At 40.4% G+C, this 17474-nt stretch overlaps 1 protein-coding gene across 1 annotated transcript; it reads left to right on the forward strand.

Moving 5' to 3' along the window:
• Positions 1-7290: 7290 nt before the first annotated feature.
• Positions 7291-12317, forward strand: LOC131255997 (probable disease resistance RPP8-like protein 2). Its single transcript, XM_058256974.1, has 3 exons — positions 7291-10040; positions 10206-10257; positions 12027-12317. Coding segments are annotated over exons 1-2 (2688 nt in total). The 5' UTR covers positions 7291-7353; the 3' UTR covers positions 10207-10257; positions 12027-12317.
• Positions 12318-17474: the final 5157 nt, after the last annotated feature.

Here is a 17474-nt window from a genome sequence, read left to right on the forward strand (position 1 = left end):
TACAGTTTGAAGATCCACGAGAGAGATGTTAGACTTCTTTCTATTCCAGGGACCTATTGCTGATGACCCAGTTAGTGGGCCCACTGTGATGTACATGTGAAATCCAAACTGGGCATCTAGTGTGCCCAGCCACTTTAGGCCTATATATCAAAATACAGTATAATCCATAAGTCAGGTAACCCACACATCACACCAAATGGAACAGTGGAGGAAACTTTCAGATGGAATATGATCTCCACCATGTTTTCTATACACTATCCAAACCATTCATCAGGTGAGAACCACCAGGATGAAGGGACAAACCGAAAACCAATCCACTAAAACACCGCGTAAATATTTATTTTCTAGGCATGATTATACATTGCTCCTCGTGGCGTATACCACCTGAATTTTGTATCAGGATATTTTTGGGGATTTATGGTGAAAACGAGGTGGCACACCATACACAAGGCTTGTATTCGACATATACATTGTGGGTGGGTCCGACGCATCTTGAATATAAAGCAGCGTAAGTGCTAACGTGCGTCCCATCCCAACAGAAATTACTCAGAAGTTACACACTGCAAAGAGAGAGACAAATCAAGAACAGAAATTACTCAGAAGTAGCACACTGGTCGAGAGAGAGAGAAATTAAAAAGAAGCTTCACACTGGCAAGGAGAGAAGAAAAGAAATTACTCAGAAGTTGCAGGGAGGGGATTAGCTGGTACCCGAGTAACACCTCAGTGGGTGTTAACCTAATCGTGTAGGGCCACCTTAATGTATTTGTTGTATATCCACGGCGTCCATCTGTTTTTCCATTTCATTTTAGGCGCGATCCCAAAACTTATATAAGAAGATCCAAATCTCAGGTGAACCATTCCATTAGAAACAATGAATAATGATTATTAAAAACTTTTTGTGGGCCACAAGTTTTGGATCAAGCTGATCTTTGTAATTTTTTTTTCTTCTTCATCCATCTTCTTGACATTACAGGTTGGATTGGAAATAAACATTATAGAAACCTTACAATGAGCCTTTTGTAATTTTTATTAATGGTGAGACACTCAATTGTCACAGTTTTCTGTGGTGTAGTCCACGAGAGATCTGCGTAACTTTTGGGACCCCATCCTAAAATGAGCGGGAGAAACAGATGAACAGCATAAAGATACAACATATCATCAAGGTGGGGCTAACAGCTTATCCACTTATGAAGTTGTTGTTAGGATTGAGGCAGAAATATAGAAAATTAATTACTTAAAGATAGGCTTAAGGTGCGTTATGATGTCGCTATCTTTAAGGCGATATTCGCACCCTACTGGTGATTAAACCAATTTGTAAGAGGGTTACAACAAATCTGCTTACAATAAGTCTATTCTTTAAGACCAGATAAATGTGCAGATATATATGTACGGAGGAGATTTCTCAATGAGTGTAGCTAGGAAGTATCAGGTGGTGCCATGTACTGCTTGTGGCCAATGGAGAAATGATCGTGGTCAAACGGTTACATGACATGTGTCAAGAGGAGGAGCGAATTAATGAAGCAAAGAACGTAGGAAGCATCCAGAGAGCAATAATGGAGAACGATTATGGTAACCATTGGAACGCGAGAAGGATCCAGAATAGCTGGATCAAAGCTATAAATAATAAAGCAAAGCAAGAAGGAAAATCTCTCATACCAACCCAAATAAACCAAACTTATCTTTCAATTATTCCGTCGATTGACATTCCATAGTGTAGTCTTTTACTTACCTTATTGAGTAAATTACATTTTATAGTGTAATCTTTACTTTCTAAGCCTGCGATTTTACATTTTGTAGTGTAATCTATAGCGGTACCCGAGTAGTTGATAATATTAGCTGTAATTTGAGCTTACGCTAGCACGTTGGACTTAATTAGTTCTTCAATTGAAAGAGTGTTTCGTAGTTGTTCTTCACAACCGACTGTAAGAATATTTTTCCCATTCCATTTTGAAAATTCTCTTTGTACGGAAGGCAAAGGTGCAATCCAACATTAGAGGATGAACTCCACCCTCTGAATATTGCCTGATCCGATTTTACACATTGAACAAGTGGCTGAATAGGCGACTGATCTCTTTAGATCTCGATCATACACTATGTGTCTACCTATCTTAGCGCCTGGGGTCATTGTTGTCTGGTTTTAATTAAAACTGCAATGTCAATTCTAGCATGCTCGCGCACGTAATGCATTAAACAACATCAACAACATATAAGGGTTATTTTTATGGATCCATTGATAACATGATAAATACCACTTGATGGACGGATTTGATACTCCATGTACATTACTTTGGCCTCATAAAGATTAAGTTGCATTGTACTAGCACAGGAACTGATGCTTAGACCCACCATGATGGTTTCATCATAAGGGACCTTGATTTCCTGCGAGGGGAACCTGGGTGGGGCCACCATGATGCTTGTGAGAAATCCAGCCCGTCCATCCATTTGTGAGGTTGTCATAGGACATGTGGCCAAAACTTAACTATATCCAAGACTCAAGTGGGCCGCACTAGACAGAATTGAGCAACCACTGATGAAACATTTATATGGCCACAAAAGTTTTGTATCAAGCTACGTGTGATGTGTTTTAGCTTATCCCAATGGGAATGACCTTATATATGGTTTGGATGTCATATGAACATCAAGGTGGACCCAAAAAGGTTTCAATAGTCGAATTTTTTTTCCTTAGTTTTTCCTCTTGTATGGCCCACTTGAGTCTAGAATTGGATAGGTTTTCTTAGCATGTCTTAAAATGAGCTCGAAAAATGGATGGACATATTGAATTTCTCATAAACATCATGGTGGGCCCCACTTAAGTTTGTGGGCTAGGATCCTAGGTGGGGCCATCATGATATTTGTGAGAAATCCACCCTGTCTATAGATTTTGTGAGCTCATTTTAGGAAATGCCACCAAAACTTACCCGAATCCAAAACTCAGTTGGGCCACACCAGAGTGGATTGGGTGGGATTGGGTAACAATCGATGAAATATTCATGTGGCCACAAAAGTTTTTTATCAGGCTATGTTTTTTGTGTTTCGGTTCTTCCCAGTAGGAAAACCTTATGAAATTCGAAATTATTTGATTGATGATTAAAAAAAAAAAAAACTAGATTACAACTCTTTAAATGGTAATACTAAACCATAGGAGAAGTTTCGGATTTAAACTACAGCTAACACTCCTATATAAATCGTGACTTACTATTTATAGACGGTCGTGATTTCCAATAGACCTCATGGTTTTCAGCCAAAAATAATAAGTTGTTTTCCTAAATTTTCCAAGCACCTTTCCTGTTGGACACAACTTCTAAAACTCAACGGATCAAAAGTTATGATCAAACTAAAATTTACTATAAATATAAAAAATGAAAATAAAACAGATTTTCGATCGCCAATATGATGAAATCTCACAAATTTGGCATGTGCAACCCGGGTTGGGTGGCTAAAGTAGCTCGTCCTACCCTAAAATCATATATGATAGGTTCAATAACTCATTCAGGTTTGCAAGATACATCTATTTTAAGTCATGACAGTCCGGATCATCTCTGTCTCCAATTGGGCCTTTTCTGGTCCATCTTGGCCACAGAATTTTCGGCAACCCGCTATACATCACACTTGCAGCCACCTTTTCAAGTGAAGTTGTTTGCTACTCCAACGGAGAATCCTCGATGATAGGTTGCACTTAAAAAGTTACTTAAAATTGCATACATAGTACAAAAGTAAGCAATATTAAACATCCAAATGATAGATTCCAGTTTAGATATACAATATGTAAAAGAAATAATCTTATGCTTTTGCTTTCATCTTAGATTTGGTGGACATTAATTGGACGTTTTGGAATTGATAAATACAAGGGATAAATCTCCTTTCCGGAACACACCACGTCTTCCTGTCGTTTTTATTCCAACCCGAAGACCACCGACTATGGTGGTGTGTTAATGTATACAAGTTCGGTAGGCCCCACCATAATGTAACTGTTATATCTATATGGTTATCTATTTTTTGAGAACGTTGCAGGGAATGGGCTCGAAATTGAAGCAGATTGAAAACTCAAATAAACTACATTAGAGAAAGTGTGAACCTTCCTATGGTAGCATATATTTTTTTTTCTTTATTATTATTATTATTATTATTTGCTTAGGATGATTAGTACACACACCTCACACACCTCAGTTAGCCAAACCCAACTTAGAACGACTGAGAGATGAAGGGAGGTCATATATCGTCACTCAGTCTACCTCAACATAATATTTATTTGCCATCTAATCTGTTTGTTATGTTATGTACCTAGATGAAGGAAAACATAAATATCAGCTTGATCTAACCGGCTGTTTGGGAGTGTGGATTTGGAACCTCCTGATTCAGAACCCCCTGGATTTGAAATCTTCCTGTTGTGGATTAGCTTGTTATGTTTGACACAATGGTTGTAAAAAGCCCGCTGAAATATATGATTTGCCCAAAAATGATGAAATTCCAAGTCTTGAATAGGCCACAAGCACAAGATCATGTCCAAGTGACTAACCAATGATTTTTAACTGTTGATTTACATGAACAGTGTTTAGACGGTGTTGATCATCATATTAAAGTAATTATATTGATGCAATTAATAATCTATTTGTTTTTGGATATCATTAGTAGGACATGTGCCCAATAAAATGATAGTCCGATGACACATGTTACACATGCAACTATTGAAAGGATTTTAGGCACAGGCTCTCACATTTCAAACCCCCTCTTGGAAGGGATTTCAAACCCCCTAGATTTGAAACCCAAGTTACTTTGTGCTGCCAAACAATTGGGATTTGAAATCCTCCCAAATCTGTGGGGCCAAACGACCTCTAAGACTTTTGTGGCCCATATAAATTTGCAATGGTGGGCGCTCAATCCCAGTTGCTTTTTGTATTGTGGTCTGCTTGAGCTTTAGATCTGACTCATTTTTTGGCCCATGCCCCAAGAGGATCTCCCAAGATAGATGGACTGTGTGGTTATAACATGTACATTATGATGGGCCCCACAGAACTTAGAGATGTCAACGCACCACCAATGGTGATATGTGTCTAGTGATCCAGACCTTTCATCTATTGGGCCTATGGTGGATGGAGCATGACCAAATCACCTCAATGCAACAATAATAATGTTTCAATTTATCACCAGCGGAGAATGAGAGACGTGCCAACTTATTGGTTTTAGGAATGATTTCACGTCAGTCCAATGGTGTGGATCAAATAAGTTTTGGATCAGGCTCAATTTCAGATTGTGTAGTTAGAATTAGATTGTTCACCTAATAGGCGGAGTGGATATGACGCTTACAATGGTGTGGGCTCCACGGGTATTTATCTGGCCGCATAGAACAGTTGTCGTAGATGATTCCTGTCCCATTTGCCCTTATAGGAAGATCCTAGCAATTGATCATTTTTTTCAGGCCACAATTTCACAGGCTATAATTTTCCTATGAATTTGACTTTTAGGCCTCCACTCTTCTATATCTGGAGAGAACAGACCAATGGTCTGGATTACCGATGGATCTACCACTTTTATAAATTGGAGCAACGGAGTGTCACGCAAGTGTGCATCTACGGATAGTAGCGTTAGTCTTGGTCAATGTATTTCAGGCCTTTATTGATTCCTTACTGTGACAAAAAGCAAGACCTCCTCAAGAGAAAAAGAGAAAAGCATTGATACTCTGACAGGATGTGATAATGGATGTATTTTTCTTTCTTCTTTTTTCAACAAGAAGAAAATATTGTTTTTATCTAAACCATAACCACATAATGTAGAACCGTTTACTATTACTAATTGTAGTTCTTGAGAGATAAAAAACCATAACCAGAGTTAAAAAACCGTAACAGGACAAGATCAAAAACACAACAAGAGAAGAAGATAACCGAGTCATTCCTCTCCACACACCATTTAACACAAGATAAAGATAACCCAGCCATAACTAGTACAAGTACTACTGCTACTTAGTTACTCCATTTGCCATACCTTCAGTTGCCATATGAAGCACCGCCACCGCCACCACCACCACGGTAATGAGATCCTCCATCTGACCCACCATATCCACAATCCTATCCACCACCTCCACCACCACAGCAACTGTAACCCCCTCCCCCTCCATAGCCATCACTGCTAGGGCGACCACTGTTATGGAATCCAGCCCTTTATTGATTCTCTGCATTGGCAAGGAAATTATAATAGGTTATGACTAGAAAATGAACTGAACATATAACTTTTCTTCGTGATTTGAAGACATCCAGTGGATAATCAAGATTTAAAATATAATCTATTGCCTTTAATCTGAATTCAGAATCATCAAATCAATCAGATCTTAGCGCCACGACCAAAACTACAGTTGTTCAAAATGGTCACACACTTGTATGCCCAACCAAGTTGGAGTGTGAGGAACACCATGGTGTTTGTACAACGATCTCTTCAGCAAGTTTGTACCATCATGAAAATGTGATGTATAAAGAATAGGTCAGTCCAGCCATGAAAATGGGATGCACCACATGAAGGTGTAATTTTTTTATTGGTTGTTGATGATTTTATATAGTGTACCCTAGGGCTGGACACCGAGCCGAATGGAGTTGAGCTTGCCACAGCTTCGCTCAGTTTGGCCAGCAGCCTACCTCAATTTGTGTTCAGCCCAGCTCAGTCCTCGAGTCTAACCGGGTAACTCGACTCCATTCAATTAGCAACTCGGGCAAACTTGAGCCGAGTTTGAGTTTGAGCGCCCAAATAAAGAGATAAATTCCCATGCACACATGCACAAGTCACCTCCTGTATAGAAAAAATAAAATAGCGTAAGTAAAAGACAGTGCATCATCATGCATGCGCAAGTCACCACATATATAGGGAAAATAAAATATCATAATTAAAAGCTACTGCATAGCATTGTGCCCGCAACCTATAAATGTATTTGTGCGAAGTTGCACTCACGGCATACTTTTGCTTATTAATATAAATAATAATAATAATATAAAGGATTAAGGTTTTTTTTCTTTTCTTTTATCTTTTTCAATATAGGATTAAACCATCACTAGAAATAAATGAAAAACCAAAAGTCACAAGATGAAGAAAGTTAATTTTTTTTTAATTTTTAAATCCATTTTCCCTAACAATTTTTTAGTGTCTTGAACCGCATAAAGCAGCTCTTGTAGAGAAAGGGAGTGGGCCTGCATACAGTGCAATCCATGAGACTTTAATACCTTATCCGAGGGGTGAGAAGGAGAGGCGCGACTTTTGCTAAAGAGAAGGACGTAATAATTGAGAACCTTTGGAATGGAAATACCTTCTTCCTCCTTGCTTTGAACTTAGATGCTTCTCTGAGAGAGAGAGAGAGAGAGAGAGTGTGTGTGTATGGCTGAGAGTGCTGTTCGGTTCATCATACAGAAACTGAACGATTTTCTAACGCAGGAAGCAAAATTTATATTTGGAGTAGATAAGCAGCTCAGATTGCTTCGGGATAAACTTGAATGGATGCATGCCCTCCTCAAAGACGTCGATGGGAAGCGCAGAGAGAATGAAAGAGTCAAGAGTTGGGTGGGCCAAGTAAGAGAAGTAGCCTACGATGCTGAGGACATCATCGACAACTTCATCTTTAACATTGAAAAGCAACGAAGAGAGAAAAGTGCTGGTTTCATGCGATCTGTACGAAGTTCTGCTTGCTTCATCAAGGACATACCAGCCACCCGCGAAATTAGCAAGAATATCCGGGACATAGAAAAAAGGCTTAACAAGATCTCGTCCAACAGATCAGAGTATGGCATCGACAATATACCAGCATGCGGAGAAGCTTCATCTTCTTCAACTCAAAGCCAGACGTGGAGGGAGAAGAGGGCTCCCATCGTTGAGGAAGGTGATGTGGTTGGCATTGAAGACGATACAAAGGCACTGGTGGGGCGGCTGATCGAAGGAAATTCGCGACGTGCGGTCATTTCCATCACTGGAATGGGTGGAATTGGTAAGACTACCCTCGCCAAAAAGGTTTACAATAACATCGATGTAAAGAAGCGTTTTGATTTTCATGCTTGGGTGTATGTGTCTCAAGAATATCGAGTGCGAGAGCTTTTAATAAGAATTATAAATTACTTTATAAGGCTCTCACGAGATGAAATAGAGATGATGCCTGAGGACGACTTGCGGGGAAAACTCTCTGAGTACTTGGATGGGAAGAGGTATTTCCTGGTAATTGATGATATATGGACAAGAGAAGCTTGGGACGGTTTGGTCTCTGCACTTCCAGATGGGGAAAATGGCAGCAGGGTGCTGCTCACCACTCGCAATGAAGAAATAGCTAAGTATGCAGATGCTCAGAGCATACCCCATAAAATACATTTTCTTGATGAAAGCAGGAGCTGGGCATTGTTTTCTAAGAGAGCACTTCTTGAAAATCTTGCTCCTGTGTACCTTCCGAACCTGGAGGAGCTGGGGAGAAAGATCGCTGCCAAATGTGGAGGTTTGCCCCTAGCAATTGCAGTAATAGGAGGTGTCCTATCAAGAAAAGAGAAGTCAGTGAAAGAGTGGGTGAAAGTGCTTGAAAGTGTGGAATGGTGGCTAAATGAAAGTGAGGATCGGATCTCTGGTATATTGGCCCTAAGCTACCATGACTTGCCCCATTACTTGCTGCCCTGCTTTCTTTATTTTGGAGCTTTTCCTGAAGATTCTGAAATCCCTGTGGCCAAATTGATTAAGTTGTTGATAGCAGAAGGATTCGTACAGCGTAGAGGAGACGAAGAAATGGAGGATGTTGCAGAGGATTACTTAGAAGAGCTCATCAGCAGAAGCATGATTCAGGTAGCGGAAAGGAAGAGCAATGGAATGGCTGAAAAATGCCGTATTCATGATCTTCTACGCGACCTCTCAATATCCAAAGCCAAAGAAGAGAGATTTCTTGATATGTACAGGAACATAGTGCCTACATCACCGACCACAGCCCGCAGGCTTGCAATTACTTCTAGTGGCATTGGTATGTACATCTCTCTTAACCGCTCAACTCTACACCTCCGCTCTTTATTACACTTCAATAGCGAGAGTGAAAGGCTTGAGAAACCACAGTTAAAAATCCTCTGGGGAGCTTTCGAATTTCTCAGGGTGATGCATCTTGGACAGGTATGCCTCTCTAGTCTCCCGGATGAAATTGGGTATCTAATCCACCTGAGGTACCTATCTCTCATGGGTACTCAGTTAGAAAAGCTACCATCCACGATAACCCGCCTCTCCAATTTACAGACTCTCGATTTACAGTATACATGTATCAAGATGCTACCAGAAAATATTCCGAAGATGGAACAGATGCGTCACCTACTGCTATCATCACAATGTCGAATCAGTGACCGCAGAACACTCCATTGCTTAAGCAATCTCCAGACTCTCTCTATAGTAGAGGCGGGCAGCTGGATAGAATATGAGTTGGAGAAACTGACCAATTTGAGAGAATTGGGAATAGAAGGAGATCTCAAAGTGACATTATCCCGTTCTCTTTGTAAATTAATCCGTCTCAGATCATTGTGGCTAAAGGCAAGTCCTGGATCCTCGATTCCAACTTTTGCATCCTTCTTAAATCATCAGCATCTATATAAGATGGAATTGACTGGACTTTTAGAGAAATTACCGAACCTGCATGTATTCCCACCTATGCTCACTGAGCTATGCTTGGATGGGTCCCAATTAGAGCAAGACCCGATGGAAACGCTGGCGAAGCTCTCGAACCTTCGGATTCTCATATTACAATTGGCATGTTACAAAGGAAAGGAAATGGTTTGCTCCAACGGAGGGTTTCCCCTGCTTGATGTTTTGTGTATTGCTGGATTGTATGAATTAGAGGAGTGGAGAGTGGAGGAAGGGGCGATGCCTAATCTTAGATGTTTAAATATTGAAGGCTGTGGAAGATTGAAGATGCTTCCTGATGGATTGCAACAAGTCACCACCCTTCAAGAATTGAAGTTGGAAGACATGCCGCAGGAATTCAAAGAAAGGGTGAGAGCGAACGTGGGAGAGGATTGGTTTAAGATCCGACACATACCCTCTCTTATCATCAGGCGCTGGTAAGGATGATTTTTTATTACTTTGTTTTCAATTTTCATTTTACTTAAAATTTTAATCCTAGGATGATCCATGTACAATTCACTCTGTACCTTCAATTAGTCTAAATATGTTGGCATGATTTAAATCTTTCTTTCGGCTTACAATTACATATATTTGACTTGCAGAATGTTGCCCGGCATTAGATGCTGTCATGTGGTGACTGACTGGCATCATGAAGTAAGTGGAGGATTGAGTTTTCTTCTTTCATAAATTTCATGACTTGTTTACACTCACAATATAGAGTGTGGAGGTCTTTGAACAATGTTTTCTTTTGGTACCTAATGTTTCATGCAAATTCCATCAGATAATGATTTATATAGGCATATCAGATCTTCAAAGGCATATTAGATCATTTTTTTTTCATAGATTCTGCCACCCTTAGCGTACCTAGTGCATTTACATATGTTGGCAGTCGATTCTTTCGTTGCAACTCTCCAATTAGTTCGTCCCACTTTACTCGGGACAACCTGAAAAGCTCCCAACTCATAGATGGACTTTTCCATCCACTACATATAAAAACAAACATTTGGAACATAGGTCTAACAGCCCACTGAGTTTGTACTAGATATCATGTCTTTATAACAAGACTACGGTCATCCCTTTGATGGAGTCTCTGTAAATTGACAATTACAAATAGGTATTCAAATGAAAAATATCTGATGGTTTTCCAAAAATAAAGTGTCAATGTATCAGAAGTTAGAACTGTTTAACCAACTTGATTTTTATAATGTAACTTAAGACAGGAGGTTCCACAATTTAGCCAGTTCCATTTGGGTTAAAATTCGTCATTTGTGCCATTTCTATGTGCCTACATCTCAAGCCTCATATGCAGCTGGAGTATCAAACTACTTCCCAGTTTGTTGTGATATATATCCATGCTTAAGATGTGGTAGCCTCTGTAATTCTTGCTAAGGTGCTGTTGAGGAGTACATGGGAGCACCAAATTAATTGCTCCTCCGTCTCCCATGGATGGAGAGGGTGGGACCCACTTTTCAGACGCATGGTCCCATCATCCCAACAATGTGATCCCAGGGTAGCCATTAATTCGGCACCTGGGGCAATGACTCGCGCTTATCCACCATTCAAATCCTCATGGGGTCCACATGCAAAAGTGGCCTTAAAATCGGGAATGGCCATCTCATTGGTGCTGCCCTGATGGGCAACAGTCCACAAGTCACGTTCACTTGACAATTCTGCGCAGTGATATGTGCATGCAAGGGTCTGCATTCGAATCAGTTGATCATTGTTCAGATAATCCTCTCATATCCTCTCATGGCTCATCCACAACATTGCAGAAGGCGACAGTTCTGGTCACATTGCTATCCCTGCATATGGACCCCACAGGACCACTTGATTCATGCTAGTGAGCTCCTGACGAACTGCCTTCACAGATTTCATACTGATAAAATCAATAGCTTCGTTTTGGTTCCAGGATCTTTCTTTCATTCCCCTGTTTCCTTAGAGAAACACTAGTACAGTTGCCATTTCATTTATGTTAAATCAAATGCTGATGATCATCTGCTAAGATCCTGTTAAAGCCCCTTAATATACATTGATACACCATCCTCTAACGGCTTGAGCTTTTAGATCAAGTAGTTGTTTGACATGGTATTAAGGCGGAATTACATCCTTACTATATGTACATCCTTATCATCTGTATGGTAGAAGAAGCCGTGCCATAAGAGCACTTCTCATGGTCCTCGACTGGGTCATTTGCATTGCAATCCTTTTTGGAATGACTCATATGAGAATCATATAATGATCAAATGACAACGGTTTATCTACAAATGGAAATATCTATTCTAGGGGTTTGAAATAGATTAATTTGTCATTTTTAAAAAAAATAAATTTTAGCCCTGTTTCTGTAAATTCTCTTATTTATTCACCAATCTTCCATTTTACGCAACATAGAGGAAATATTGTTTTGATGATTTACTTCTTTTCAGCTTATAACTACATATATTCAACTAGCAGAAGCTTCTCAAACGGGAAAATGACGACACGTTGTGACTGGATCGACATCAGAAAGTGGTTATGGCATATTGAATTTTTTTCCTTTGGTGGTTTTGGTGATCTTTTCTACTGTTATGAGTGGAGAGTGTGATGGTGTTTGAACAATGTTTTTATGGCACCATGTCTGTATTTCACGGAGATTCCATTGAATAATGATTTATATAGTGTTTGAAATGTAATTTCCTACTTTCATTTTTTATTTATACAGGTCATGTTTAATTTAATCATTGTGCAGGATTAAATGTTAAATGCCACTTAAGACATGCATCTAAGGCCGTCCAATGTCAGACTTTATTAAGAACCTAACCAATATGCCAAAAGCTCCAAGACCGACGTTAGGCTAGACCACTTGATTCTATTGAGCAGATGTTGATACCATCGATGGATGCTCGATCCCATGAAGAAAATCAATATAATCCGTGTGGGCTGTGGGACTGTTTTAGAGGTGCTACTCGATGGCATCGAATGAAGCTCTGATGCCATCGACAGGGCTTCAAGGGATGCTGATGCCATCGAAGGTCCCATCAAAGCTATGCGCAGAATTGTGTAAGTGTACGATTTGTTTCCTATTTCAGTTGTGATAGATATATCGGGTGTATAAATCAGGATTAGGGTATGATTAATGTATATCAGGGCTTTGTAAAATATTCTTAAGGGTTGAAGGGCATAGCTAGGGTTTGAAGGAGATTCGAGGCTTGTTCGAATCGATGAGATATACTATCTCTTTGTCATCAAATGGAGAAGACTTTTGACTGGACGGATGAAATTGAACGTAGACGGCTCAGCAAAGGGTAACCTTGGGGAAGGAGGAGGAGGTGTCTGTAGAGACCACCAGGACAACATGATCTTTGCATTCCACAACAGCTATGGTATAGTCACAAATACAATAACAGAAGCTCAGGCGATGGTTGACGGCCTGAAACTCTGTAGTGACATGGGGCTTTCCAACATCATTGCTAAAACTGACTCTCACGTTATCTACGATGCGGTCACCAATTCCAACCCCTCTTGCTGCTGGAATATCCGGTATCGCCTGGGAACCATTCAATAGCTAATCCACCCCCTCAACATCCGCTTCTCTCATACCTTCCGGGAGAGCAACTTGGTGGCAGACAGCCTTGCCAAAATTGCTAGCAACGGTTCATCGGACAAACTCTACCAAACTTCAACTGATCTCCCCAGTTGTATCAGAGACTCCATTCTTTTAGACAAAGCAGGCATCAGTCAGATTAGGTGCAGCAAAACTAAGAAGGGTGGGGGTTGATCTTCCCTCGATCCGTCCCTTCCTCTGCCGGTTTAGCCAATCTCCCTGTGTCTCCTTTCCAGGCTAGGGTGTCAATGCTAGAATGGAGAGGAGTTGGTTGCTTCCTGTGGTGAGGTTGGATGTTGATCGAGTTGCTCCTGGAGTGTTTTTCTTCTTACCTATACGTTTTGCCTAGCCAGTTCAGTTCTTCGGCTGAATCTGAGTGGGCCTTCACCCAGCTCAGGATCTTCTAATTTAGGGAACCGACAATGCTGAAGATTGCTTCATCCACTGAGGGTTCTGTTGTTCATCTTGGCGGCTTGCCTATCCCACATCACGAGGCTTCCTCCTCCAGATAAGGCAATTTTGGGGGTGATGGACTGCCTACTGGAGTTTATCTGAGTCTAGTCCCCCTCTCCTTTCTAATTCCTTTTTTTTTAAAAAAAAAAATTTATTATAAATTTAAAATTTTCGTTTTAGGTGGAGTTCCTGTTATATGATGGGTGTGGCCTGATGGTTTTTTGTTTCGGAGCTCACACGACATACTACATTGTAAGCTTCTTTTGGGAAAAAAAAAAAAATTGGAAAAAAAATTGATGTACAGAAAAAAGAAAAAAAGAAAAAAAGAAAAATAGATCTACTATCTCTTGAAATTTTTCTTTCATAATGCATTACTCGTCATGCCGTGGTTTGTTCTTACAAGGGTTTTTCCAAGTAAAAATTGGATTGTTCTTATTTGGGCTTGTTTATGCGATTACATGTGCTTTACTTGATTCTGCTTTGTGCTCTTTCATGGTTCCCAACAATTACTTGGTGTAGTTAATGACCAAATTCTAAATCATCTTTAAGAGGCCACAGTTAAGGACTTCTAGATGCTAAATGGGGACCGGAACTTCTCAGAAATTGAAAGCTTACTCCCATATGAGGTGACGCAGTCCATCAGGGACAACAACATTTTAGTCTTGGACAAAGAATATAAGCTAGCTTGGACATCCACATCTTCTAGTAAATTTATCCACAAACTCGCATGGAACTCAGTTTGACCTCGTCAACCCAAGCTTCTTTGGTCCAATTGGGTGTGGAACTAGTACATCTCTTAAGATTGCCTCTTTTGTTTGGAAGATCATGAACAGAGTTGTTCATGTTGATGCAGTGATTCAGAGAGTCAGGATTCATCTAGTTTCTAAATGCGATTGATGTGAAGATGTTGCCCAATTTGTCACAGCCCATAACGATCATGTTGTTGATGTCTCAAATATATATGTCAGTACTAGGGTCTGTCGATGTCATCAATAGACCACTCAATGTCATTGATAAATGCTCGATCCCAATAAAAAAATCTAAAAAATTTTATGTTGGTTGTTGGACTGATTTAGAGGTGTTACTCGATGGCATCGAAGGAGTTCGGTGCCATCAAATGTCCCATTGAAGATGTGCACAAAATTGCATAAGTGCATAAGTTGTTTCCTATTTCGGATGTAACACTATATATATATATATATATATATATATATATATATATATATATATATATATATATATATATATATATATATATAATTGTAATCGGGGTTGGGGTAAAAAGGAGGTGTATTAGGGCTTTCTAAATCGTTCCTAAAGGTTTAAGAGCATAGCTAGGGCATGAGGAAAGAGATTTGAAGCTTGTTCGAATTGGTAAGCTATTATATCTTATAATTTCTACTTTCATAGTGCATTACTCATCGCTTTGTGGTGTGTTTTTTTCCCCCAAGAGTTTTTCCACTTGTGAGACGGATTGTTCTTGTTTAGGCTTAGTTGTTTGATTGTGTGTACTTTGCTTGATTTGTCTTGAGTGTTTCTGCAGTTTCCAACAAATATATTAGAGATAATACTGGGAAGCAGATCGAATATTAAAGTAATGTATCAATGGCATCTTTTTTTTCCAAAAAGGTTGGAGCACACCACCTGAAACTATATTGATTGGAAAATTAGTTGTATATCCAAATAGGTGGGCATAACAAAAAAGAGCCGTGCCACACTTAAACCAAATCTAACCATATACAACACTAAAAAAATCAAAAACCTGAAAAAGGTCTAGACCCCTACAGATAACAGATAACTTATCTCACTGGGACCCTAAGAACAGAAGCCACAACTGCTCATGAGCCAGTAGATGTAAGCATCAATCATAGCTTCCGTAAAGGGCAGCAACTAAAGCACCACAGCAACTTCAAAGGCTCGAAGATTCTTCCACATGTGACCCTCTAGCCAGTGAAGATCACTAGAAAAATAAGGCCTCATGAAAACTTCCAACAGAAACCAACATCAAACCGTCTAAGACATTCCACCACGAACCCCAACTCCACCCTCCACGTCATCAACCCCTCAGCCACCGACCTTTTTTTTTTAAGGTCCAGAAAACATGGCAGCCAGACACCAGAGTGCAGCAACGTCAAAACGCCCTGCAGCGACAACTTCACCACTGCAACCTAATCAGCAGCCCTTTTTTTTGGAAGGAAACAGGCTTATGTCACCCTGAAGAGCAACAAAACGGCCTCAGCTATTAACAAAGGAAAAAATCTCCCTACTCCTCTGCTCGACGAAATTGCGAGTTGCAACCTCTCTTAACCACACAACCCCCTTCTCATCCTATTAGGCCAATTACCGGTCCCCAACTTCGCCAGAGCATACGCCACCGTATTACTTTCCCTCTGGTTTTTTTCGTTTTGAGAAAACCATAGCCTCTCCTAGAGAAGCTCACTAAGAACTGCTCCCAGATCCCTAGAAAGTGGACAACAATACCTCTTCCTAACCAAGAATTTAATCCACCAGCTAATGAAGCCTCACCAAGTGACCACCACCATTCTCTTGGGGAAAAACCAATTAGCAACAACATTGCCAATTGCTCCCCAAGAACTACAAATCACATACCAGCCTAGACAACAGCTTTGGCTCAACTTCTTGCCAGCACCCAAGAGATAAGGATCGTCCTACCCATCTGCTCCAAAAGAAAAACAAACCACAAGCCTGCCTCCTCTATAGTTTTGACTTCACTCAATGACAGCACACCTGAGAGAAGAAACATCCTGCCAAAATTCAGCTCTGACCAAATACATTAAACAGCAGCCCATATATATATATATATATTAGATGCTGCTTCCAGGGAATGGAGCTGGGCATCAAAGCTATTCTTGAAGCGGCCGGAGCTAAGGCAGAGCATCAGGCAAAGTAATTTCAGCCATCTTCCTGACCGCAAGACACTTGACCGAGATGCACACGAGCCATAACTCCAATGCAGGCAGTCACAGGAGCTAGATGCAACTCAGCCTTTTGAACGGAAGGAGGCTGAGAAAAGAAACAAATCCAACCAGAAGTTGAGATGGAAATATGGCTGACCAACAGATTTTGGAAACAGAGCAGATTCTACTCGGGTCACCTGATACGAAGCAGCAGACGATTTGCCGTAGCTCCCATCAGGGGGAAGACAACAGAAGAAAGACTTTCATACTAGAGGCTGTAACAGAAGGCAGCAACAGTACTTCCTCTAGGAATCTCCACTGCTGAGAGGATACAAAACGTCTGCAGCAGGAAGGAGCAGGGCTGCGGACAAGGCAGCAAACAGGGATGCCTGGGAGAAGGATGACCGGGTACCCGAAAATGGATTATCCCATTCCCCTCTTGTGAGTTCTGGTTCGTCTAAGAGACCCAATGCCTGTATTATCCAGATTTAATAAGCCCCTGATCTCCCCTGCAAGGTCGATCTTTCTGGAATAGATCTTGTTTCAACAATGTTTGCTGGCCATTTTTGCTAGGGCATCTGCTACCGAGCTTCCTTCCCTGAAAGTATGCGCAAAGGAGAGGATGAGGGCATCTCGCTTCTCAAGAATAGATCCCACATATTGCATATTCCAGGGGCATTTATTGTTGGATACGGTGATTCTTTCGAATCCAAAACCGTGTGCAGCAAGCTTATAGATTAGATTTTCTAAGATCAGATTGCTAGCTGGGTAGATTTCTTTCTAGATTTTTCTGGATTATTTTTTCTTTATTTAGCTACCCCTGGGATGAATCTAGACGGAAATAGTTTAGTAATTTCACACAATAAGAAAGCCTATAAATAGGCAGCATTGTAATACAATTTTCAATTCATTTTAATACA

This window comes from Magnolia sinica, chromosome 9 (assembly GCF_029962835.1).
Source record: "Magnolia sinica isolate HGM2019 chromosome 9, MsV1, whole genome shotgun sequence".
Lineage (NCBI taxonomy): Eukaryota > Viridiplantae > Streptophyta > Magnoliopsida > Magnoliales > Magnoliaceae > Magnolia > Magnolia sinica.

Excerpts from the sequence above, each read along its gene's own strand:
- LOC131255997 (XM_058256974.1), top strand. The coding sequence starts at position 7,354 with ATGGCTGAGAGTGCTGTTCGGTTCATCATACAGAAACTGAACGATTTT.